The following is a 26,913-nucleotide window of genomic DNA, read 5'->3' as shown; positions in this document are numbered from 1 at the left end:
AATGTCTGGCCGTAGTCACAGCTCACTTAAGGAAACAAAAGATCTTTGTTTATACTTACTTGGGCAATTGCCTGATAAATAGCATGTCACCAGCTGCGGCAAAGAAACATTACCAACTTTTTATCAAAACATTAACCAACCTGAGTCTTCAGGTCATCCATAGAAACTATACAACCTGTCCGGTCCAAAAGCTGCAATATCTGGGAGCGATACTGGATACGCAAACGCGAAAAGTGTATCATTCGAAGGAAAGATTATTATCAATCAATCTGAAGTGTTGGAATTTCCTCCAAGTTTGCAATCCATCAGCGAGACGGATTGCATCCCTCTAGGCTCAATGGCTTATTGCATCTTTCTAGTTCCACATGCAAGACTACACATTAGACCTCTGCAGCAACGTCTAGAAGACCAGTGGAATCAGGCCTTCAGCCTCTTGGAAGACAAACTAATATTATCACAGGCTGAAATTCAAACTCTCCGAAGGTGGACGCAACCGAAGAACCTTTTGGTAGGAGTATCATTCCATCAGGGTCTGCCAACTCAGACATTGATCACAGATGTCTCTCTCCAGGGATGGAGTGCTCATATAGGTCACCTGCAAACTCAAGGAATTCGGTCGGACAAAGGAAAGACCTGTTCATTCGACCCTCAAATCTTTTCTCCCATCAATAATAACAAACTCTCTCCTGGTTAAAACCCACAACACAACAATGCATTACCTGAACAAGCAGGGAGGGACTCACTTGTGTCCTCTATTTCTCAAAGCCCAGGCAATATGGAAATGGCCAACAGCCAGAAACCTAAATATAACAGCTATTCATCTTCCAGGGGGTTAGAATATCCAAGCAGCTTCACTCAGTACGGTTTTTTTTAAAAATCATGACTGGATCCTAAATGACAAAGTCTTACAAGACATTTTTCAAAATCTCAATCACAAACTTCTTTCTTTAACATTTCAATGGTCAAAGACTTCTTAGGTGGGCTGAAAAATAGTGTTCCCTCCAATTAGGTCATTTTCCCCCAATCGAGAACTTAACAGTGTTTTCCAAATGAATGGGTCCTTCATTTGAACCTATTCATAACGCCTCTTTGCAGCATATATCATAGAAAAAGGATAGTCTAATGGCCATCACTTCAGCATGCAGAGATAGTGAAATTCAAGCATTATGCTCTGTAGAACTTTACACAGTTTTACATTGTAATAGAGTAGTGATGAGAACGTATCCCAGCTTCCTTCCGAAAGTAGTTTCAGATTTCCACATTAATCAAAACATTTTATTACAGACCTTTTTCCCTAGTTCACCTAAGTCGAATGAAAGGTCTTTACACTGTCTTGATGTTAAAGGAGTTTTTAAATTCTACCTAAATAAAACTATAGACCTAAGGAAATCATATCACCTCTTTATTAATTATTGTCCAGTGAGAACAGATTTAGCATAATCAAAAACAGACTATCTCTGTGTGGACAGTTTTCTGTATAATTCTCTCAAACCAAATAGCTGAAACTCCTTGCCTAGTAGAATTAAGGCACATTCTAAAAGGGAAAAGGCTGCAACTGAAGCTCTCCTAAGAAATGCTCTCACTTCAGAAATATGCAGAGCCACTACATGGAGATCTGTACATACATTTACTAGGCATTATTGTCTAGATTCAGACTCTAAAGCAGATACTCGAGTAGGACAGGCTTCTTTGAGGAATCTTTTTGGGTAGTGGTTGGAGCTGTTGTTTTTCATTATCAACTTCTACTTGCTATTCTATTCAGTGCTTAGGACTATTGCTGAGGATCCCCTGGAAGAGAAGGATAAGTTACTTTCCTGTAATCTTAGTTCTCTTTGAGGGAAATCCTCATCAAAGACGTATGAAACTCTCCCACCTCGTCGGACAGAAACTTTTACAGCTCTCAACAATTACTTCTCCCAGGATTTCTAATCACCTTAAAAAAGACCTGACCAAACTGTCACCTGTGAGGCATTGTGGGATACAGGGGTACTGTGAAGTTCTTAAAGGCACAGTGCCAATTTTCTCAACCATTCTTTCAATGGCGGCTTATTGGCTAACAATGGCTCATATTCCCTTTCCTTTTAATAAAGGTCTGAGAAAGATATTCTGTAGTCTTTGTTAATTAACGACCTATTCCTACGTGATTGGATTATTTTCTTTGGAAGAACTTCAAAGCAAGGAAGAATACCATCAGCGCCCTCCAATTTGATGACTTCCGACTCACCAATAACGACCACTTGAACTGACGGATCTTGTTTAAAACTGTTGCTCAACAGCTTAGATGACTGGAGTCTGTTGTAAAGACCTCAGGAGATTCTTGATGCATCTTCAATCCGTTTACTAAATTCTGCACATCAAACCAATAGAAGAACTTTCTTTGACTTACAAGGATAGAGGTACCAGCTTATCCAAAGGATGCATCGTTGATGACCATAGGCTGTTGAAATGCCACAACAGAGGGCGTAGATGAAGCTTTTCTCATTAAACATGCTGCCATGTGACCCTGAACCTCTAACCATAAGTTGCTTGTAGCCTCTGTGGCAGATAGGAACTTGAGAATTACTGAATGAAGTTGAATGATCCCTTTTCTGGGGGAAAACCTTTCTCATATATGTTCTGAAGCGAGCCCCAATGAACACTCGATGCTAGAACAGACATAGCTGACACATTGGAAAATTGAGAAGACCACCTAGAGAGGAGAGGACACAATTTGTTTCTTCCCAGATCTTGATGGTATGATCCACTGTTGGCGCATGGAGCAAACAATCGTCTATATATGAAACTACTGGAATTCCATGCATATGCAGATGAGCCACAACTGGAACTATCATTTTCGTACACACTCCAGACCAGAGGAGAGGTTCTTGACCTGCCAATGTTGATTCTCTGCTGCAAACCTCACAAACTTTGATGGCGCTTGTCAATCAAAATAGGAAAATAAGCATCCATGAGATACAAGGTTATTAGGAGGTGGTGTTACAGAATCCTAATCCTCTCCTCCTCTTTCCAGTGTCTGTGGCATTTAGGAGGAGGAGAACGCTCCGGAGAGTAAAAGAAAGCCAAACAAGGTGAATGGGAGAAATGTCTCTGCATGTGAGAGAGACTGCCCATTTTGTAAAGGTGAGTTCCAATACAAACTGACCCAAAAAAGATCTAGTAAGCAATCCAAAACAACAGCATACCAAGAAACATTTACCCAAGGCCTTTTTATAGCATTCAAAGATATGTACTGACGTTGTGCCTCCGAAGAGAAATCACACAGACGTGCGGTCGGACATTGCTCAACCGCTCATGCACGAACAGAGATCCAATGAACATGGGCTACATGAAAATGTTTCCTCATACTGCGGTCAGCATCCACCGCAGAGAAGAGAGTCAATGGCCAAAATTCACCCGAACACAAGAAGAGGAAAGACAAGCAGGCACTGTAGAGAAGCAGTCCCCAAGGATTACTCCTTTAGTGCGATGTCCCACAATGGATGTTTGATCACACTCTGACCCCACAAGGGAGGTAACGTAGCCTCACTCCAAAGAGTCTAAGCCCAGCAGAGGCCTCCTGCATTCTTTATCCCAGCAATAGGAAAGCAACATAGGAGGAGCCTAGAGTGCCAGCTCCCTTTATGGCTCCCAGGATGGGTGGGCGGGGCTAGCAGTCTAAGATCCTGTGCATTTTTTCTGTCCTGAGGTGATGACACCTCATAAGTAACGACTGGAAAAGGGACATAAGGATGATAACACTTTTCTTGATGCTGTGATATCACTTTGCTCTGAATGGAGATGTGAAATGTATGGCCTTACTGTTCTATCATGATGACACAATAATGAATTGTGCAAATGAGAAACTAAATATTAAATCCCTCTGATCTCCCCTAATCGTAGTTTTTATTTTATTTTCATATAGTCTGAAGGCAATATTACAAATGATCTTGCCCGGAGCACAGGATTGACAGGGAGGTGAAACCAAACATCCTGTGATTCTGGGCAAATCACTTTGGGCCATATGTATCATCAAAGTATTTTGCATTTCCTAAATAGCGAATTTTAAGGAATCGCTATTTAGGAAATGCAAAATGGTATGTATGAAAAAAATCGCTGTTAATTTGCGATTCCTTAAGCTTCCTTATTTGCGAATTCGCATTTTGCGAATTCGCAATTAAGGAATAATTTCCAATGCATTCCTATGGGCCAGGAGGCCCATAGGAATGAATGCAAAATAATTCTCAAATTGCGAATTCGCAATTTGCTAATCGCAATTTGAGAATTATTGCAAGGGTGCAGGGATGTCTCAAAGACACCCTGCTGCACCCCTGAAAAGAACATGTGTGTGCATATGGCGCACATACATGCCCTATGGGCATGTGTGTGCATCACATGCCACCTGTAAAAATGCCAAATTGTGCATTTTTTGAAGAATTCGCAAGTTACCATCAACTATAAGTTGGTGGTAATTTGCGAATTCTTATCCAAAATTCGCAAGCCAAAAATGCTACATACATAGCATTTAAGGAATCGCAAAATTGCGATTCCCTACTTGCTATGGAAAAATAAGGAATCGCACAAGTTTGCAATTCCTTATTTTGGGAATGTTTCATACATTCCAAAACATGCAAAACGGCCGTTTGCGAGTCGCTAAGGCCGAAATTCTGCGAATTTCGGCCTTTGCGACTCAAAAACGGCTTGATACATATGGCCCTTAATCTCCCTGTGCCTAACTAAAATGAATGTGTGTCCTCATGTAACATAACTGGTGCTATGTAAAGCGCTCTGATACCTGATTCAGTTCGGGTCAAGTTCGCGCTATATAGAACTCTGCAAAAAAAAAAACTGACCAATAAGTAAGCTGTTTAGAGCTTATAAAAGCAATGGTCGAATAGTTTGTACTGGTCACCGGAGCTAAGGGACAGGACACCTTACTGTTGTTGAAATGCTTATTTGTTGGGGAATTGTTGCTAATCACTTGAATAATTATATATAGGATCTCCCTGATTTAAGATTAAGAAATGTTGATAACTATTATGCTGCCCTATAGAAAACTGTGTGCTACTGCTACATGTCCGTGTTGCAGAATTGTCATCTTTCAGCTTGTGCCCGGAGTAGAAAAACGCGCATGGAGTGTGTTGTAGTCTTACTCTACTGGATACAATCCCTCTATGGTGTCTCTCTGCATTGCCTGCTCAGCCTGCTATGATGTCATATAGAATGTTAGGGTGGTTTTGTATGTGGCAAGATCAGTTGGTGAGATGGGCTGAGCAGAGAGGACCTTGCTCCTGGTGGGGCAAATAGCAAATACCTAGGCATATACTTAAGTGTTCATATAAGCTAATACTGATGTATTGATTAGACTTACCATCTTTCTATACTTATAAATAAATACACTTAATGGACTAATAGACTATGACTACCATGAATCTTTGATTACAATACTGGCGACGACGAGGAGAACCTACGTGATCTACATTGATTGAACTTGAACATATGGAACTGGAGAATCACAGGAAAAAGAAGCTGAAACAACAAAAATATAGAAACATAAGAAAAGAAGTAACGCGCAAAGTAGAAGCAAACTGGCTCTCCACATGCCCCACCAGTGACCAAAGACCGGTCGGCCCAACGTGGAAGTGCCAGTGATCTTCAAAGCAGACAGGGTAAGCGCAACATCGTTTTTATTTGGGAAGTCTTAACTGCAGCAAATGTTTACCCTTTTGGAAAGTAAACTGATGTTTACTGACTTGGAAAAAACACGCAGCAAATTAAAACGGCGCATGAAGTGATTAATTCTAAGTATACAGCAGCGCCGTATGACATGAAGCGCTGTGGAAGAGTAGCGCTGTGTGAGCAGAAGCGCTGTGGGAGCGTAGCGCTGTGTGAGCTGAAGCGCTGTGGGAGCGTAGCGCTATGTGAGCTGACTTCATATGCCTCCACAAAGATTTGGGTTTCTTGACTTTCATTGCCAGTAGAGAGATTTTACACCTTGCAAACGTATACGCGTCAGTGATTGTGGCGTCCTGACATTGGAATAGACTTTGTATCGTAATATTGGGCCAGCGTTTCTTTCAAGTCCACCAACTCACCTTCTCTCGAGTCGGTGACGGTTGGTCAGCGGAGCTTCTCCTCCTTCCCCTGTTAGAATCCATCTGATGACGTCTTTGCGGTTCATCAGAGTGTTAGTGATGGGGATTCATGGGTAAAAACGAGACCCATTTCCTATAGAAAGCGACGCTCAACGACGCTATGGCGGCCATTTTGGGACGTTGGGATGGATTCCTTTTGTCATCCTCAGTTCACGACGTTTCACATCCAAGTTTGACTAGCAGATACATCACAAGCGCATCTCATTTACGTGAAGGCTAACTCTATTATAGTTGTGGCAAACTTGTTTTACATACGCAAATCCAGATTTACAAGCGCTAATGAGGATTTCATGATGATTCTACACTTCCCGTGTTGATGATGCTGCTTGTGGCGCAAATTCTCTACCTACGCTGGATTTTACCTGCAACATTTTAACTTTAGATAAATGAATAGTGAATTAGACTTCCATGGATTTGATTTTCTGTTTTGCTGACTGGACTTTCGGGTGAGGTATCACTCATCTTCATTGGACTGGACTTTCGGGTGAGGTATCGCTCATCTTAGACTACGGTGACCACGTTTATTGTTTTAATTTGTTATGTTCTATTTACCATGTAATTTAAATATCTGGATGGAGTCATGTTGCAGATATATGTTTGTTGTGACGTTGATAGTAATGTTGTTGTTTTCGTGGAGGAAGTCGCGAATCTTCCCGTATTCACAACATTCCTTTTTGTTGACAGCTCAATGGAACATGAGACATTCTTAATTTGCTGATCAAATGTAGTTTGTTTTTGCTTCCTGGAGTTGTGGATGTTAAGTGTTTGTGCTGTATCTTTTGACTTTAGTGGAGTGTTCCTCATCCAGTAGAACATGTGTGTCACAAAATTTAAAGTTTTCCTTATTTTAGCATGTCGTGGGTAACAATTTGTTTTCCTAGGGTTCAGTTTTCCCTAAATATGTTTGCTCTAGGTTGAAAGAAATCTATCTGATGTTTGCCATGGGCATGGCGATTTTCATTAATTTTTGTTTCCTTTGGGTGTTACAATCCCCAAAATTTAGAATAACTTGGAATTGTTTCTTTTCCCTTATTTTGTTGTCCTTCGGGTGAAGGAGTGCCCAGGGTGGGTTACCTTTGGGCTGATATAGCTCGGAGTATGTTTGTTTGAGTTGTTATTTTTCCAATTATAGTTGGCATGACATGTTTGTTATGTTTTAGGATAACCGTGTCACGTTTGCCGTGAATTTTAGTACCCTAAATTTAACAGTTTTTGTTTTACTGTTACCTTTCTATGGGTGTTGGACCTGTCATATGGCGTTTATTTACAACATGTGGTGTGTTGCCTTTTAAAAACGCCGTTGTTTTTAGTTTTTGATTATATCTTTTGTCTAACATTCCTTGTTTTTCCTTATCTTATCTGAGAATAGAGTGTTCTAATTGTTTTAGTAGTGCATCCTCCTTTCTGTCTTGTGCATTTTGCCACCTCAATGCATGTTGAGTAAGGGGGAAGGATAAGTGTATGTGCGTTATCAAAGGAGAAGGATGAGTTGTATAGTATATTTTAATTCAAGCATTTTTCCTCTCTTTTGTTGTTCCACTACACTATTTTGTTCCACTATATTATTACCTTACGTTTAACTGTTATTCCTTCGTATGCTTCACATGTGTCCTACAGTTTCACACTCTCTCTCTTTGTTTTCCATTATTATAATGGGGGAGATGTGTTGTAGTCTTACTCTACTGGATACAATCCCTCTATGGTGTCTCTCTGCATTGCCTGCTCAGCCTGCTATGATGTCATATAGAATGTTAGGGTGGTTTTGTATGTGGCAAGATCAGTTGGTGAGATGGGCTGAGCAGAGAGGACCTTGCTCCTGGTGGGGCAAATAGCAAATACCTAGGCATATACTTAAGTGTTCATATAAGCTAATACTGATGTATTGATTAGACTTACCATCTTTCTATACTTATAAATAAATACACTTAATGGACTAATAGACTATGACTACCATGAATCTTTGATTACAATAGAGTGCCTTTAATAAACTACCACATGGGCTCTATTAATTGTCCAACATTGTTAAATTGCTTACTGTAAATAATCCAGTGTATGCCTTCTGCGGCCAAATGATGCCATGTTATGCTGAATGTTCACAGATTTCGGTTAAGCGCAGATACCAAAATAATGTTTTTATGTGTTGTTTTCTTTCTGTTTGTAATTTGCAGTTTATTTGTGTGGAAATGCGTGCATATGCCTCACTGACGGGGAGCTGAGCTAGCCAAAGGCAGTGTGCATGTGAAGGCAGGCATGTCGGGTCCAGCATTGCAAAGAGACGAACCCAGTGGTTCCCAAGCATGGCTCGAGAATTGGTGCTGATCCAGGATAGAGGGAGCGAGGCCGCGTGCAAGGGAGCAGCTGGGTGGGCCGAGGGTGCCCGCAGTTGCATCTACAGACTCCAGTGCTGGATGAGCGTGCTGACATTGGGATGCAAGGGACCGCGGGCCTCAAAACTGAGAAAGACCTGGTGTGGCGCACACACAGCTGTGCATTGACGCCTACTGCAGAACTACCTTTCCGCTGAGCCTGTGCAGTGTGCCCTCTCCGTTCAAACCAATACTGCAGCGGACTCCGATTTGCTACTAGTAACTGCAGCAGAGGACGCCCGTGAAGCTGATTGGCGCAGCAGAGGACGCCCGTGAAGCTGATTGGCGCGAGGCAGTGCGTTACCAAAGCCATGGCAGGGTGGCTGCGATACTGCCCCACACGTGCAGCACTCCCAGCCTCGAGAGACCTGCACTGCAAATCGTGTCCAATGGATGCAGAGAAGACATTGCATGAACTCGTTCCCCGGTCCTTAATGCTCTGTGACTCACATGTGAACTTCACACTAGTGCAGTGAGCAGAAACCGGCGCCGGGTTCACTGTGCGCGTGCCTTGCCCACAGCCGAAAGTCCAACTCCTTGTTCTCAGTGTGTGATGTACTATGAAATTGCCATAATGTGTTTTCTTTCTTCATATTCTTCAAATGAGCCAACAGTTGGCCAAGCACTGCATTCCAATAACTGTGATTCTGAAGAGTGTTTTAGTGTCATTGAACAGGTAGGGTAGCGAAGCAAGAGAGATAGGTGGTATGCTAACCAAATAACAAATTGCGTGTTACTACTAAAGAGCAGTTCCTCCATACCTGTATTCAAAATTGTAATAGGGGTCGGTGGAAGCGTGCAGAAACTGACCTAAAACTCAGCTTTGACCAATTGTGATAGCTTTTCAAGATAACCGCTCTACTCATCTGTCTGCAACACTGTCAGCAATTTCAGTATGCCGTTACTTTCCGAAATTCATTATCCAAGCAAATCATTGTGGAAAATGCAAAGTACAAAATTATTTCAAGTTATTTTTTGCCATTCTCTTCAGAAAACCACATGCGAGAGTATGCTGAGGTATAGGGGGTTCAATCACTGCACAATTAATGGAACATTTGCAACCAGCACACATTAAATTGCCTAGGAACGACGAATAAAATTAGCCGGGCCTTACGCGATGATAAGAAGTTCCTACGAGCAGGTATTTTTAATTAATGTATGGAGGGGTTGCTTTAGATTTCCAGCAGAATAAAGTCATGCAGTAGATCTTCTCTACAAAAAAGTATAAACCCATGCACGTTTTCAGGATGTCCATACAAAGTGAAGGTACATGTAGTGAATTCAAATGTAACCGATTTTAACAGTCAGTGGTTATCCTTAAAACCTAGCATTGACTGTTGTGGTATGAGGTAGCCAAGCAAACGAAAGAAGGCCATCACTAAGGAGTAGCTAGGGCTAACAATTGCTGCGTGCACCCACTGTGATGATACTTTTTTGAATACTGATTATTTAAAAGTATGCCTTCAGATTTAGCCCAAGAATACGGATTAGCCAATGTCTGAAACCACGGATCGCAGAGCTGCGAACAGCAATGTAGTTTGCTGCGGTCACATGCAGACATCCCTTTATCATGCCTCATTCTTTCATTAGGCGCACCAAGGTAGAGAACAGGCATAACTCAGTTGCTTCAAACTAAATGCTATGATGAGCCAATGGGGCCCATCCCATATTCCAGAGGTGAGTTGGAGTGTGTGAGAGGCGAAAGGCACAAAAGTATTAGGGTGGAGATAGCATGGTCTATTTTACAGTATACTTGAACACATGATTTCTCACATTGAGCGCTGCTACAGCTAATTCTAAAGTTTCAAAATAGAAATGATAATTCTTGACAAATGCTATTCGGCACCAAGGCAAGTTGAACAAAGGGGAGGGTTGCGGGAGAGAAGTCATTTTAAAGACAATTTCTGGATAGCAACATTTAATCAAAAACAAAGATGTCATTTAACGCACTCTGCTACAAAATCTCCACATGTATACACATTCAAAACACTGTGTGCAGTATCACAGCCAAAGTAAATCTCAATGAAGGGATTTCACAAAATCTAATGTTTGCTTGTTTCAGTGGTTGTTTGTTTGTGACTGTTATTAATTAGTTTATTCGGGTGATTTAGATTCATAATACCCTCATCCTCACTTCTTGAAGTCCACATGAAACTGAAGACTTCAAGTAGTCCCACCAGGCCTTGGGTGTGGCTAAACTTACACCTGCTCAGCGCCAGGATACCCTCCCGTGTGATAGTACTCTACAAATCTACATAACATAACTTCAGTTTTCAATCTGGACTGTGGCCTGCCAAATGCCACATCCTATCACTTTGTGTAATGCCATCAGCTATCCAAAGGTAACGCCGCACACAAAGTTGCTGTGGTTGAACCAAAAAGTTCTTATTAAAGCATACGTATTAGGTATTTCAGTGGCAATGTACTTAGGTGCAAATTGTAATAAAGGTTTGTGGCAGGCCTGTAGGTGTTAGCACAAATTTTACATTTATAGCATAAAGGGCTAATGCGGTAATCACACATTTTCTTGCACTTTTTGCTTTTGCGCACTGCTCATCAATTACTAAGGAAAAGCGTTGGTGGCAAATGCCTGATCTAGTTCTAAAGCAGGCGTAAATATATTTGGTGCCTAATTTAGCTGTAGTCATCAGTCTAGATGGGCCTATTTGTGTGCTTGCCGTCATCCTTAACACACTGGAGGAGTTGCCAGTTGGAACTATTAACGCAAATAAACGTATAAGTATCTGGTTTGAGTACAGAACTGTCCTGTTTCTTCTTGTGAGTGATCAGCGTGAGGAACAGGCTATGATTATTTGGGGCAAGGGAGTAGAGTAGTGAAAATCAAATGGTTACCAAAGGCTAGGGAAAAGGAAGCAGTTCTGGGGCGCCACGTAGTGGCAGGACAGGGAGACAGGCCGAGGGGTGGAAGGTGGGGGGCAAGACAGGGAGGGAGGTGGGGGGTGTAGATTAAAAAAAAAACAATTTATCTCCTCACTGCATCCTCCCTCACTGTGTCTCTCCTCTGCTGGCTGTAACAAGGCACTGGAATCACTCAGGCTGAAGCGCCCACAAGCCAATCACAACGCTGCAGAGCACCAAACCACGGCACTCAGACAGGGATAGGGAGCCTGGGCATGTTCTCCACCTAGGCTGTAATGCAGCCTGGGTGAAGAACATGCTAAGTGTGCATTAATGTTTCATGCACACTTTAGGGAGTGCAAACCACTCCTCTCCTTCTCTCCCCTGCTCTGTCAGCAGAGCAGCCCCACCCCGCCAGGCAAAACTGCAGCGCCAGCAAGAGATACAAATAAAATGATAACTTTTAGTTATTATTTTATTTTTCCTTCCACTGCTGAAAAACAGTGTGGCGACACTGCTTCGTCTTAGCAGAGGAACTAAATTACTAAAAAAGACCATAAGTTTGGCTTTTTCCAGTCTATGGGGACTTCTAAAGACAAAATGTTGTTTTGCTGGGAACGCTGAAAATCCTCTCATGGTTCCCGATTGAGGCACGTGGATACTTGCTATAAAACCTGGAAGGCACAACACAGTAACAGTCCTCTTTCGGTCTTCGTGACCGGCTACCCTTTCAATAACACGCCGACTCAATCTTCATCTTACACCTTGTACAGCACTCTGCTGCTTTTCGGCTAGGTTTTTGCTATCCAAATGCCACATACTTAAATACAAACATCTATATGAAAGACACACATAACTCACACCAGCACAACAAACTGTATCAAATGAAAGAGCAAATATTTTGAACCAGAACATTACTGTTGCATAGGATACCATCAGCAATCTATTCTTTGTTTTATTAGACGTTTTTCTGGCAGTTTCTACTTTGAAAACACACTGTTTATGCGAATGGCTATGTTTAAAAGAGCTCATCACATTTGCCAAGGTACTAGAACTAAAATAGTCCTATCCCGTCAATTAATATCCCAATGTTAGATATTTTGACTACAGATTACCATGCTGCTTAAGTAACTGCTCGTCCTGTAAGATCTGTGTGGGGCAGGTCTCGCTAAACTGTAGGTGCTCTGTATGTGTCCGGTGTCCCTGTGTGAGCTGTCTTGATCCTCAGTTATAACCAAATCTCTGTATAGCTACGACTAGACCTTGCATTCTATAGCAAGGTTTGTGATCAGTGTGCCCACTGCATATATAATTTGCTTAGTCTTCTCTGAATTGTGTTGTATCTCCTTTTTCAATGTGTCGAAATTTGGAATGCAAGTAGATAGTCCTGTGGCCTTTTCTCTGAATGTACCACTCCTGTATAGGGCAGGTGAGTGAGAGAAGGGGTAGACGGACTGCGAGTGCATTTGTTATCTAAGAAGTTTGCCATTATTTATTATGTTTTTTGTGCAGAGGCTGGCATAAAGCATTGCATTGATTTTTTACTATTATAGAAGCCTTCAGGTGTAGCACACGGTCGCTCACGCAAAATCTTGTAAACATATGCAGTGGTATTCTCTGTTTATATTTGTGCACATGCTGTGTTGTGTCTGTGTAAGGAGGAATCGGTTAGAACTAAATTGATCTCTTTGGTCGTCCGCGGCCTAAAACTAAAGTTACATTTCTTATCAAGAAGGGCAAGGTGTGTATATGTGTGTCTGTGTAGCCATCGATGCACTTTTTGTACCAATCACTGTGGTAAGCTCAGACCAAATCTGGTGCATGGTTATGGTCCTTTCCATTCGTAAGTTTCATAAAGCACTTAGTGGTAACTTGCTGCTGTTAGATAATCAATTACCGACAAGTAGCAGGGTAGTATGGGATAAGCCAGGTAGCTCAAATTGCCAATACATCAAAACAAGGAGAAGACACTGAATGTCGATAAAATTACATCATAATCCATACTGACATCTTCAGATTGAACAAATGGTTCAGAATCCAGGGATGTGTTTAGAGTTGTGCCTCCTTTAATCAGGGAGGGGGTTACAAAATAAAGTATGCAGGGGCTGCTTTATATGCAAAACCAGAAAAGAATATGAAAAAAGCGAGATGCCCTGTGCCTTTTTCTGAATGAAAGTAACACCCTTCCATGGGTCAAATATTGTCCAGAGAAAATAGACGTTCTTGGTCACTTCTCAGACACTTCCCCGGATACAAAATGTTAAACTTACCCGAAATGCACCTATGTATACAGCCCTGCCTAGCATCACACATCAGGGGTAAGACTGACTAACGCATTTTACAACTGGCATCCTCATCACCGCACTAAACTGCTAATGTCACCCATAGCCAACTCCTAATGTGCAAGGCGGCGTTGAGGGCTGCAATACTTACAGAGAGAGAGAGTAGCCCAGTGCGTGATCGCTCAGGACCCAGGGGAGCTTTAAAACAAGCAATAATGAGGCGCAAGCTGGCCCATTCCAGCTCTCAGCCTCAGATCAAGAAAGCAAATTTAAAGGAAAAGTTAGTGCCATTTCTTTATATGGCCTCCGGAGGGCAGACTGAGACAGGGCACCCTCTTTTCCCCATGTCCGATGTGTCTACCCTCTACAGCGCAGAGCCTGGCCTGTTCTTCTGTGGTACCAGTGACATAGGCTGTGCCTGGCTTTGTTTGATTCAGGCAGCAGCTCTGAGCATTGTCACAATCCTAAACTGAGTTTCAGATTTGTTTTACTCGGCTGTAACTTTCAGCCACTCACAGTGCCCTTTCGGCACGTGATATGCAGCACACACCGAGGCACTCTTCACCACATGGCAGGGTGCAGCGAGTGTGGGGCAGACCACACTCCTCTGTGCCACAAAGCAGTGTAAATTGATGGCAGCACCTAGATGTTTCCTATCATCACCAATTATTATCTGATGTGACCCCAATATGATCATGTTTTAACCCACAGCTGCATAGGCGACCTTTCATAAGCACATTTCCAGTGCATTTTCTAAAGCTTCTTGTTGCGCTACAGGGGGTACTTTCTGATACGTCTCTCTTTACATGACTAATCTCACTGCTGGAATTAACTTGCTATGAAGTGTCCCTCGAAGTGCCACACCAAGGCACGCTGAAACCATGGAAATGTCACACAAGCAATCTGAAAACTTAGTACCCATCCGAGTAATGTATGCATACATTGCACACGTTCCATAACCTTGCTTTTTAACTTATGCAAATTGCACTTCAGTTTACATTTTAAAAATCATTTGTAATGTACAAAGGTGAACATTTGCCTGTTTCGTGCCAGACAGAAAAAAACTTTACGAATCTGCCCTGCTGCTTTTATTGAGTCTGCTGTTGTTACCATCAGTACACTTTTTAAACCATGTAACCAAATGCTCCTTCTAAAACCATCCTTAAAATATGTGTTGCCACCATTTATAATTGGAAAGTTCTTCCGTTTACAAAACATAAATGCTGTGTTAGCGAAGACCGAATCTTGCAGCATCAAATATTTACTGTACAAAGTACTTGTGCACAGGAGCTCACCGTGTTTGAGGTTGGGATTCACCATTGTACAAAACTGTAGAAAATACAGGTGTAATAAATAAAAGAATGACACCCCAGGGAGGCACAAATTATCACAACTGTTAGAAAACGTCTCAAACTCACTACCGCAGCAGATTTCTTTAGTGAAAGTTGGTGTTTGTGGGTCTTGATTCTGCAGCATACAGCCACGGCGAACAGGAAGAAAGACTTAAACATGTTTCCTTGTTGACTAAACAATAAGGCTTCAATGATTATTTTCTGGTGCTGGATAATAAAAGTTAATGCAATTAAAGCAAAACATAATGTTCATTAACGTGATTGTGTATGTTTTTGAGTGTTTAAACTACAACAAAAAATACAGTGACTAAGTTAATGTATATACAGAGTACTCGTTTAGTTAAAGGAAAATCTACTAAGCATACTCATGGTAATGTACTTGAAGTACTCCTTTATATCTACCAAAAGTAACAAGCTATCTGAATTACTCATGAAATCTACACGAGTACATATGGAAATCCCACAGGAGCACCTTTTATTTGTTACACAAGTACTATCTTTTTTTTTCTTTACATGAAATTTGTGGAAACTTGCTGGCCAGTCCAATACATGAACCTTAGGGAGTAAATTTGAAAGTAGTTCTATATTGGAAATGGCCTTGCAAATTAGTGCCCCAGACTACTTCTAAATCCAAAGATTACGATGGAGGAAAATCTGCCATACTGGCAAATCATCCACTGCGTAAGTATCAATTATATTACACTTTCCCTGATTTTGGGGCTCAGGATGCAGAATAAAAATGTGTAATTTCTTTTACTCCACTATCTCTTTTTTGACAGTTTTTTGTACTTTTTGTTCAGTAATTTTTTCTGTGTGTCGAGGTCATGTCACTTAAACCTACAGGGTTTAAGCCGCTTGGCACCTGTCACCATGCCATGTCAGTAACTGACGCCCATCTCGTATGCCTATGGTAGCTCCGGCGCGACCATGATACAGTCATGTTCAGTCTGTCGGTCCATGGCTCTGAAGGCCTTGCTTGAGCGATCTATGAAATCTGAAAGAAACAGGTTAGTATTAGATTTCTTACCTTAGAATATCCCAAGGCGTCAGACTGGACCCGGAAACTTTTGCGTAGCAGTACCCTTGCGCGTCGGTAGGCGTCGTCTGCGGCTCCGCGTCCGTCGTCGGCATCGTTAGCGCCGGAATGACGTCGCCGGAGTACTTAGATGCCGCCCTCGCGCGCTGACGTCAGTTCTTCTTTTTTCCGCGCCAGCAAGCGCCGATCCGGAAAAAGTTGTACCCTAGTCAATTTTTGACTAACTTTTTCGATCCTTTTTGATCATCTTTCAAAGTCTCTCGACTCCGACGGTGCCGGTAGGGATGCCCAGGTTCAAACCCTGCGCCGATTGCAGCCGACTGATGTCGGTTACCGACCCCCATCGTCAGTGCCTTCACTATCTGGGCCCCGACCACGACGACAAGTCCTGCTCCGACTGCCGGGCCCGGACGTCCAAAGATAGACGGGAGCGGTCCCGCAAGCGTCTCGAGCTCCGGCAGTCAGCCCCACAACGCTCGAGGTCCCGGTCCGGAAGGAGGTCGAGGGACCGGTCGTGGGGCCGGAGTCACCACAGTTCCGGGAGTCGTCATCAGTCTTCGGCCTCGAAGTCCTCAGGTAAGAGGCACAAGAAGTCGAAGAGGCGACATCGCTCTTCTGACTCCACGCGACGCAGCCGGGGGTTCGGGCGACACCACCCCCGCGGCTCCACAGGCGTCGCGGCCTGCTCCATACCCGCCGGTCCCTGGGCAGCAACCGACGCCGGAGGAGTTTGAGTCCTTCCTCATGGCCACAAGGTCGCTCGCTCCTCCGTCGGGTTACGCGGCGCCTTCGGGCCAAGCGGCCCCGACTGGGTCCCCACGCGGGCCGGGTGCTTCGGCCCCGGCGCCGTCGGGTGCTTCGGCCCAGACGCCGTCGGCGACTTCGGTCCCGACACCGCAGGGCCCCACCGGATCTGGCTCCGGATCTGGGTCGTCGCCGGTCGACCTCACGACCCCGCCGGCGCCGGCCCCCAGGGTGTCGCCCCCGGAGCCGTCCCAGGATGACGCCGTCCCCATTCCTACACTCAATTCGGGTCCGGCGCCGCTCTCGACGCCAATGGGAGACTTTTACTTCTACGACCCGGCCCCATCCTTTGAACCTGAGTACCAGGTGATGGGTGACGAGGAGGATTAGGAGGGGTCCGAGGACCCTCTGGCACCTGAGTGTCAGTCTTCCCAGGACTGGACAGGTGAGCTTGGGGAGGCCAGTGATCGGGACACTTCGCCCGAAACTGGTTTTGTCTCCCCTCCTACCGTGGCTACGGAGGAGGGGGCTGCCTATAGTGTGGTGCTGACGCGGGCTGCCAAGGCCCTGGGCCTTGAGCTCCCCGTCGCTTTCGTGAGGACTAACCTCCTCACTGAGGTCCTTAAACCGCAGGCAAGCTCAGCCAAGCCTCTGCTGCCTTTTAATGAGGCCTTGTCAGACGTTCCTCTGGGCACTTGGTCCAAGCCCACTACAGGTCCGCCTGTAGATAGGAACGTGGCCAGGCGCCACTGCCCGGCTCCGGGCGACCCTTGCTTCCTGTCCACCCACCCCACCCCCGAGAGCCTGGTCATCCAGGCCTCTAACTCCCAGAACGCATTCCCGAGGGCTCCCCCCGATCGGGAATCCAAGAGGTATGAGCAATACGGGAAAAGGGTATTCTCCTCCCTGAGTTTGGGGTTGCGGTCAGTCAACACCGCATGCCTCTTGGGCCGTTACACCCACTCTCTGTGGGATACGGTCGCGGATGTGCTGCCACAATGTCCGGAGGAGGCCCGGACTAAACTCCCCCAAGCCCTTGCGGAGGGTCGAGATGCGGCACGGTATTCCATCCGGTGTGGGCTGGATACCACGGACTCACTGGGCAGAGCAATGGCAACGACGGTGGCGATTCGTCGCCACACCTGGTTGAGGTCCGCCAACTTTTCGGCTGATGTCCAAAACACCCTATGGACATGCCGTTTGATGGCCGTCGCCTCTTTGGCGACAAGGCAGACCATGCGCTTGAGCGCTTTAAGGACTCCAGGGCTACGGCCAAGTCCTTGGGCCTCTTGGCCCTGCGCCAGCAAACGGCTGCTTTTCGCTCCTTTCGTGGCCAAGGAAGGGGCGCACCCACACGTCCTGCCAGCCTCGGGACGCAGGTTACCATACAGCGCGGTGGTGGACGTGGAAACAACTGTGGCGGCGGTCGGGGACAACGGCGAGGCCAGTCCACACCTGCCCCTGCAGCATCCACCTCAAAATCCTCCTAGTCCGAGCTTTCAGGCCCATGTGACGCCAGTGGGGGGCAGGGTTCGCCATCACCACCTCCACTGGCACACTGTCACATCGAACAGGTGGGTGCTGCAAATCGTCCGAAGGGGCTACTCCCTCCCCTTAGAGGCGTCCCCTCCAGCCATGCCACCGCAGTACCACCGCGTGTCAGGGGTTCACTTGAAACTTCTACAAGAGGAAGTTACGGCCCTCTTGACCAAGGGGGCCATCGAGCGCTTTCCTGGGCCAGAAGTAGGGTGTGGTTGTTACTCCCACTACTTTCTGGTACCCAAGAAGGGCAAAGGCGGCCTGCGCCCTATCTTGGACCTGCGGAACGTCAACGGCTTCCTCTGGAAGGAGAAGTTCAAGATGCTGACTCTGGCTCAGGTCTTAGCTGCCCTGGACCCAGGAGACTGGATGGTAGCGTTGGACTTGCAGGACGCTTATTTCCACATCCCCGTCCTGCCGGCTCACCGGCGCTACCTGCGGTTCACGGTAGGCCACGAGCACTTTCAGTTTACCGTGCTCCCCTTCAGCCTTACCAGCGCCCCACGGGTGTTCACGAAAGTGATGGCGGTGGTCGCAGCTCATCTGCGCTTGTTAGGGCTTTCAGTCTTCCCCTACTTCGACGACTGGTTGTTGAAGGCGGGCTCGCCCCAGACAGTCGTCAGCCACCTCCAGACTACGGCCGACCTCCTGCACCTGCTGGGGTTCTCCATCAATGTGCCGAAGTCACACCTGTGTCCCTCTCGGAAGCTCCTCTTCATCAAAGCGGTTCTAGACTCGGCGCAGTTTCGGGTTTATCCTCCCGAACAGCGGGTTCGGGATATACAGGTTCTGATTCCGATCTTTCAGCCGTTATCCCGAGTCTCGGCAGGTTGACGCTGTGGCTTCTGGGGCTGATGGCCTCCTGCATCCTTCTGGTGCATCACGCCCGGAGGCGGATGCGGGCGCTGCAGTGGGACCTGAAGTTTCAGTGCGCCCAGCATCAGGGCAACTTGTCGGACCATGTCTTGATCTCGGTGGGCACTGCAAGACAGTTGCAGTGGTGGCTCACGGACCCCGATTGGGTCAGTGGCAGATCCCTCTCCCTACCACAACCGGAGCACACGTCCCTCCAAGGCTGGGGGGGACCACATGGGAGAGTCGGAGATAAGAGGCCTCTGGTCTCCGGCGGAGTCCCGGCTCCACATCAACCTTCTGGAGCTGCGGCCGATCCGGCTTGCACTGAAGGCATTCCTCCCCTCTGTCCGGGGGAGTGTAGTGCAGCCACACCACGGACACCACCACCGCCATGTGGTACTGCAACAAACAAGGCTGGAACATCAGGGCGTGACCCTGGTGGTTCAACACCTGGCAGGTTCCCTGAACGCCAGGGCGGACAAACTCAGCCGTCGGTGCATGATGGATCAGGAATGGCGTCTGAACTCGGACGTGGCGCAAGGCCACTTTCAGCAGTGGGGAGAGCCTTGGTTAGATCTATTCGCCACAGAAGAGAACGCGCAATGTCATCAGTTCTGCGTGTTGGAATTTCCAAGGCGGCACTCGCTCGGAGACGCTTTTCGTTGCGAGTGGAGCTGCGGTCTGTTGTACGCCTTTCCGCCTATACCACTTCTGCCCAGAGTGCGGAAGAAGATCAGGTGCGACCGGGCCCAAGTTATCCTTGTGGCTCCGGACTGGGCACGAAGATATTGGTATCCAGAGCTACTCAGCATGTCTGTCGATCCCCCGATTCGTCTGCCTCTTCAGGAGGACCTTCTGTCAAAGCAGCAGGGGACGGTCCTCCACCCGAACCGGTCCAGTCTCCACCTCCATGCTTGGAGATTGAGTGGCGACAGTTGAGGCCATTTGACTTGCCTCCTGAAGTTTGTAATGTGATTCTGGCAGCCAGGCGTCCCTCCACAAAGTCGGCATACGTCTGCAGGTGGAATAGATTTGTGGCATGGTGCACAGCAAAGGCTGTGGATCCACTCTCTGCCCCCTTTCTGAGGTTCTCCTCTTCCTTCTTTCTCTTGCTCAGCAGGGCTCTGCTCTGGGCACTATCAAGGGCTACCTTTCTGCCCTTTCCGCCTTCTTGAGGCTACCTGATCAGCCTTCTTTGTTCAAATACCCGATTGTTAATAGATTCTTGAAGGGCATCACTCATATGTTCCCCCCTGTTCCTTTCGTGATGCCCCAGTGGGACTTGAATCTGGTTCTGACTTACCTGATGTGTGCTCCCTTTGAGCCACTTCATAACTGTCCTCTCCGTCTTCTTACGCTTAAGACTGCTTTTCTGGTTGCCATCACCTCTGCCAGGAGAGTGAGTGAGCTCCAGGCTCTTTCCTCTAAACCTCCTTTCCTTTCTGTCGATCCGGACAAGGTTGTATTGCGGACAAGACCCTCTTTCCTGCCTAAGGCAGTCACAGCCTTCCACATCGGGCAGTCCATCACCTTGCCCACCTTCTTTCCACCTCCGCATCCCTCTAAAGAGGAATGGCGGCTCCACCGTCTGGACCCAAAACGTGCGCTGTCCTATCTGGATCGCACACGCCAGTTCCAGGTGGATGACCAACTCTTTGCTGGTTATGTGGGCGCTAAGAAGGGGAGGGCGGTGCACAAACAGACCATCTCTCGGTGGGTCGTGTTGTGCATCAAGGCACGCTACTCTTTGGCTAAGAAGGAGCCTCCTGTTGGGCTGAGGGCCCATTCCACTCGGGCCACGGCGGCTACTACGGCCCTGGGCCGGGGAGTCCCTTTGCAGGACATCTGCCAGGCAGCTACACGGGCCTCGCTGCGCACATTCGCAAGACACTACTGCCTGGACAGCCAAGTCCGGAGGGATGGCTTCTTTGGCCGTTCTGTCCTCCAGGACTTTCTGGTGTGATTATTGGTTCGCAGACCCACCACCGGGGTTGGTATTGCTGGGGTATCTATTCTAAGGTAAGGAATCTAATACTAACCTGTGTCTTTCAGATGCCCAAGTTACTTACCTTCGGTAACGATATATCTGTAAGAAACAGTAGTTAGTATTAGATTCCTTACTGCCCCACCCATCCTCCCCGTTCTGCGAACCGATAGCTAGGGTTAAGGTCATCCCCTTTCAGGGCCCTAGTTTCATGGCACCAGTGTGGGTTTTTATCATGGCTCTGCGTTTCTGGCTCGGAAAAGCTGTGTATAAGAACTGACGTCAGCGCGCGAGGGCAGCGTCTAAGTACTCCGGCGACGTCATCTGCGGAGCCGCAGACGACGCCTACCGACGCGCAAGGGTACTGCTATGCAAAAGCTTGCGGGTCCAGTCTGACGCCTGGGGATATTCTAAGGTAAGCAATCTAATACTAACTACCGAAGGTAAGTAACGTGTGCGTTAAGAATGCAGTCAGAATGAGCTGGAGAAACTCAGCAGAGATCCTGATCAAAAAAGAGGCGGTCGTAGGCAGCAGAAGCCATGGCGGGACGAGGGCCGCAAAATAATGCAACGCAGGCGAAACTGGATACATTTGCCTACGACAAGAACAATGCGTCCCAAGCAGAAAACAGCACCTCTACAGGAAAAGGCCCGGAGGGTGACAGGACCAAAAAAGTGACATTAGAAGATATAATGAAGACGCTATCCAGTGTCCAAACGACGGTGGACTCCATCTCCACAGATGTCAATTTGCTGAGAGCGGACTTTCCCAAAATGACAGAACGAGTGGCGCAAGTAGAGGTAGTCACTAAATCCCTGGTAGAGGACACCTCGGAATTGCAACTGGCAATGGCACGTATGGAAGCCGTCAACAAACGGCTCCAGGAAAAGCTGGACGATCAGGAAGGGCGCTCGAGGCGCAACACGTCCGTATTTTGGGTTTGCCGGAGTCGGAAGGCAAGCGTGCCATGGACCTCCATGTCGAGGACCTCATTAAGAACAAATTGCAACCCAAAGGTCTGTCACTTTTCTTTTCAGTGAAGAGGGCGCATAGGGTGCCCGGCGGAGTACCGAAGCCGGGTGCTGCACCACGACCGGGGCTGGCCAGACTATTCAATTTCCTGGAGAGGGACGCTATACTCCAAGCAGCGCGAACTTCTCCTCCTATCAAGATACTGAACTCAACGATTGCCTTTTTCCCGGACTACACAGCCGACGTGGCCCGACGCCGGAAGACCTTCACAGAGGTAAAGAAATCCCTGTGGGCAAAGGACTTGCCTTACTCAATGCTCTTTCCAGCGAGGCTGAGAGTGGTAGCTGACCACAAAACATGTTTTTTCGATACGCCTGAAGCGGCTCAGGACTGGTTGGATGGCTGGCGACAGGTGGGAAGGCCTCATCGCACTGACAGGCAACAACGGAACCAGTGAAATGAACTCCTAGATGGTCACAAACGTCGGACAGAAATGATCCAGACCACTCATCAGACGTAGGGCTGGGCGGCGACGAACAGTAACCAGTGTCCGGAGGGTCTGGCTGTATACTACGACAGTATACAACTACCATATTGGGCGGGCTGCCCTTGGACTCTGGGCAGGGAGAAGCTAAGGAGGGCAGATGGGGCCGTTGCCATCGCAGATCTCCTTACCCCCGCAAGCAAGTACAATGGGTGGGAACGGGACAAAGCACTCTTCTAAGTTGGGGAGGCGGGCGTTTTTTTGTCCGTGTAACAGGGAGGCAGGGAGGTGGGGAGGGGAGGAAAATTCAATTGTTATTGTTACTGTTTACGTTTCACACGTTATGGCAAGACACGACAGGGCACTCACACACACCACTAGAAAACGCAGCAGAGGTATGGTACTTATGAGAGGGACAGGGCTATCCACACTCACACCACTTCATTATGACACAAAGCTCACAATCGCACGCCCTTACTGACTCAATGCGGCGGACCACGGTTTCCCCATTAAAACTGTAGACATGGAATGTGCGCAGGCTGGGTGACAAAATCAAGAGGGGGCTCGTGTTGCAGGCACTCAAGCGGCAGGGCCCGGCACTGGTGCTCCTACAAAAAACACATCTCACGGGTATGGCTTGTCAGGCGCTAGATCGCCAGGGCTACAAAATGGTGGCGCATTGTGCGTTTACCTCTGGCTCTAGGGGGACGGGTATCCTGCTGAGGACGGCCTCTCCGTTCATTCTCCTACAACACAAAATAGATGATCAAGGTCGCTTTGCGGCAATACATGGGCAGTGGGAGGGCCGACTCTTGATTATTGTGTCAGTTTACGTACCTCCAGCACTTCAAACAGTGGCCCTGACAGCACTGGGAGAGTTCCTGCTGGACCTCCCAGTGGGTGACGTCATCATAGGGGGAGACTTTAACTCAGTGGCAGACCCAATATTAGATAAATTCCTGGCGCGCGCACATACATCTACTCCCTCAGGCTTCCAGGGTTTTTTATCAGCATTAGGCCTAGCGGACATTTGGAGACACAAGCACCCCACTACGGCACAATACACCTACCATTCGACAGTACACAATAGCCTATCCCGCATAGACTACTTCCTTATGTTGGGCAATGAGATGCAGGACGTAGACACCGTGGATATACTCTCGAGGGGCATATCAGACCACTCTCCAGTGGTAATGACCCTTTCTAGCCGGGAGAAAACAAGGAAGAGAATATACCCCATCTACCCAAATTTTCTGAAAGTCCCCAAAATTAAAAAAAGATCTTAAGAAAGCGACCAAATTCTACTTCACTGAAAACGAAGCTTCTGTGACCTCTCCCTCGATTCTTTGGGAAGCATATAAAACAGTCCTTCGTGGGCAAGCAATGGCCTCCATTACAGGACACAAAAGAGCACAGCGACAGGAATTGTCAGAGCTGAATTGTTCCTACATAAGGCGAATATAGCCCATATGTCAGCACCCACGGTAGACTCAGCACATGTATTACACTTACACCAGCAGCGGTACAGGGAACACATCAGATTGCAAGTGCTTGACAATATTTTGGCCACGTCCCATAGGGTCTATGACGTGGTAGATAAAGCCGGAAAGATGTTAGCATGGTTAGAAAAAAAGGGAGGGAGCAGTAGAGGTATACAACAGCTACAAACTACTGAGGGACAACAACACACACACCCTGAGGAGATCGTGAACTTACTAGCAGATCACCTTGAGAAGGTATATACCCCTGAACGGGGAGTGACAGAAGGCGCAGCCCTGGAATCTCTTGAACATATAGTGACCAGGACGCTCCCGCAAGAGGCAATCCAAGAATTGGAAGCCGACCTCTCTGTTGAGATACAACTAGCTATACAGGCAATACAATCCGGAAAAGCCCTTGGCCCCAGCGGGATCCCCATAGAGTGGTTTAAACTCATGTCGGATACACTCAGCCCGCCACTGTTGGCTATGTACACGGAGAGTCTCTCACAGGCAGAGCTCCCGCGGGATCAACGGACAGCTGCGATAGTGGCAATACTGAAACCTGGTAAGCCTCCGACAGACTGTGCGTCATACCGCCCTATCTCCCTTCTTAATGCAGAAGCGAAAATTCTCGCAAAGCTGCTAGCCACTAGATTAATGACGCATCTCCCGTTCCTGATTCTCCCTGACCAATCGGGCTTCATGCCACACAGAAATACCGCTCTCAATCTGAGACGGATACATGGGGTCCTAGCGAGAGCCCCGTTGCTGTTGGAACAAGCCGTAATCCTTTCACTGGACGCGAGAATGGCGTTCGACATGGTGGAATGGGGACATTTATTTGTCGTGCTGACCCATATGGGCTTCGGCCCTAAGTTTATAGCTTGGATACGCCTTCTATACGCCAATCCAGTTGCCCATGTAGTGGCCAACGGTCACATCTCCCGTACAATTCAACTGGCACGAGGGACCAGACAGGGATGTCCCCTCTCGCCACTACTGTTCGCCCTGGTGCTGGAACCGCTGGCGGCGCTGATTAGAAGCACAACCTTGTTGAAAGGCATTTGCTGGACAGAGGGGTAGGAAGATCGCGTGTCGTTATACACCCACGATATGTTGGTGTACTTGACGGATCCAGACAAGAGTATACCAGCACTCCTGGCGATCTGCAACGATTACGGGACAACGTCAGGTTATGCGATCAATTGGTCAAAATCAGTCCTTTATATATTGAGAGGGCCGGCGCCCTTGTTAGACAGGGACTGCCCATTTCTACGAGCTACGACCTCCTTTAAATATCTTGGTATATATTTAATACAGACAATCAAACTGAATTCTTTGACAAAAACCTAAAGCCGCCTCTAGATCGATTGCGGAATGATGTGAAGCATTGGGCGTCGTTGCCGCTGACACTCCTCGGTAAGGCAGCGCTCTACAAAATGATGGCCCTCCCAAGGTTCCTCTATGCCCTAGAAAACTCACCATATTCAATTGCACCGAGATATTTTCGCCAGGTGACGGCTCTGGTGTCCAACCTGCTGTGGAGCAATAAACCTGCTCGTATCGCCCATACCAAACTAAACAGGAGTTGGTATGAGGGGGGAATTGCGCTGCCAAACTTGCAATTATACTATTGGGCGGCCCAACTCAAAACTATCAACCAATGGATTCATGCGCCCCGAGACGACCCAGCCTACAGAGCTGATTGGGTCCAACTGGGTACAGAAAGTATGCTCTCAGCACTCTATAACAGAAGTCAAGTAGCAAAGTTGAAAGGACCCACGAAACAAACGACCATGATCTGGCACGCAGCGCAGGCAAGGTTGGGCGTGAAGGGGACAATTACCAAGCTTACCCCACTCTGGGACACCAAAGCACTGGGGCAATTAAGAAAGAGCAAGGGTTTTACACAATGGGATAACATAGGAATATCCACGGTGGGAGACTAGTGGGACAAGGGCACAGTAGTCTCATTCGCCCAGCTCCAACAACACTACGATCTAAGCACGACTGAAACCTATAGGTATGTGCAGATTAGACACGCACTACTGCAAGCAATACCAGCGGGCACTGAAGTCCCTGAATCCTCACCACTGGAGGATAGACTGCTCACTGACTTTATGCAACATAGTGCCACTTCCCTTACCTACAAAAAACTACTACATACCTGATAGACCCCACATTGAAACTGCGTGAGAGGTGGGTGGATGAGGTGGGCGAAATGGATGACACAGAGTGGAACGAAGCGCTGGCGTCCCCCAGAGAAGTGGGCATCTCAGCCAAGTTTCGACTGGTACAATTGAAAATCCTTCATCGCATATACTACACTCGAACCACACTACACAAACTCCAGCGAGCTCCGCATCCGTATTGTCTTCAGAACTGCGGCACTGAAGGTACCCTGTTCCACACCCTCTGGGATTGTCCACACATTGCGACTTACTGGCGACAAGTAATGTGCACTATTTTGCAAACACTGAAGGTATCACTAACACCAGAACCACGCAAATGTCTCTTGAATGTATGGGATCCTAATGATTTGTCTAGATATGGTCTCATTTGGGCCACGCTGGCACTCATGGTGGCAAAGCGAGATATAGCACAAAAATGGGGAGCTGCAGATCTACCAACACTGGCGCAATGGTGCAAGAACATGGAGTTATTAATGTTTACTGAAAGATCGGTGTATGTCAATAGGGCGTGCCCTCGTAAGTGGAACAAGGTTTGGGCTGGTTGGAATGAGTACAGGGGGAGGATTTGTGACCCGCTGCCAGAAGATGACGAAGATAGCTCAGATGAAGACGAGGGGGGGAATGGAACTGTGCCT

The 26,913-nt window shown here is 47.1% G+C and overlaps 1 protein-coding gene across 3 annotated transcripts in view; it reads left to right on the top strand.

Annotated features, from left to right (window-relative positions):
- EML5 (EMAP like 5) overlaps positions 1 to 26,913 on the top strand; it is a 1,317,369-nt gene that overhangs the window by 1,254,129 nt on the left and 36,327 nt on the right. For 2 of the 3 annotated variants that reach the window (XM_078660021.1, XM_078660020.1), the window contains one exon: positions 8,300 to 11,253. The exons of the other annotated variant lie outside the window; for it this stretch is intronic. In XM_078660021.1, coding sequence (XP_078516147.1) covers positions 8,300 to 8,336 — 37 coding nt within the window. In that variant the 3' untranslated portion in view covers positions 8,337 to 11,253. Of the gene's footprint in view, positions 1 to 8,299; positions 11,254 to 26,913 lie in introns of those variants that run through there. 3 annotated transcript variants of the gene reach the window in all.

This window comes from Lissotriton helveticus, chromosome 9 (assembly GCF_964261635.1).
Source record: "Lissotriton helveticus chromosome 9, aLisHel1.1, whole genome shotgun sequence".
NCBI classification, from domain to species: domain Eukaryota; kingdom Metazoa; phylum Chordata; class Amphibia; order Caudata; family Salamandridae; genus Lissotriton; species Lissotriton helveticus.
The sequence above is the reverse complement of the archived record's forward strand: the minus strand, read 5'-3'. Positions and strand labels throughout refer to the sequence as shown.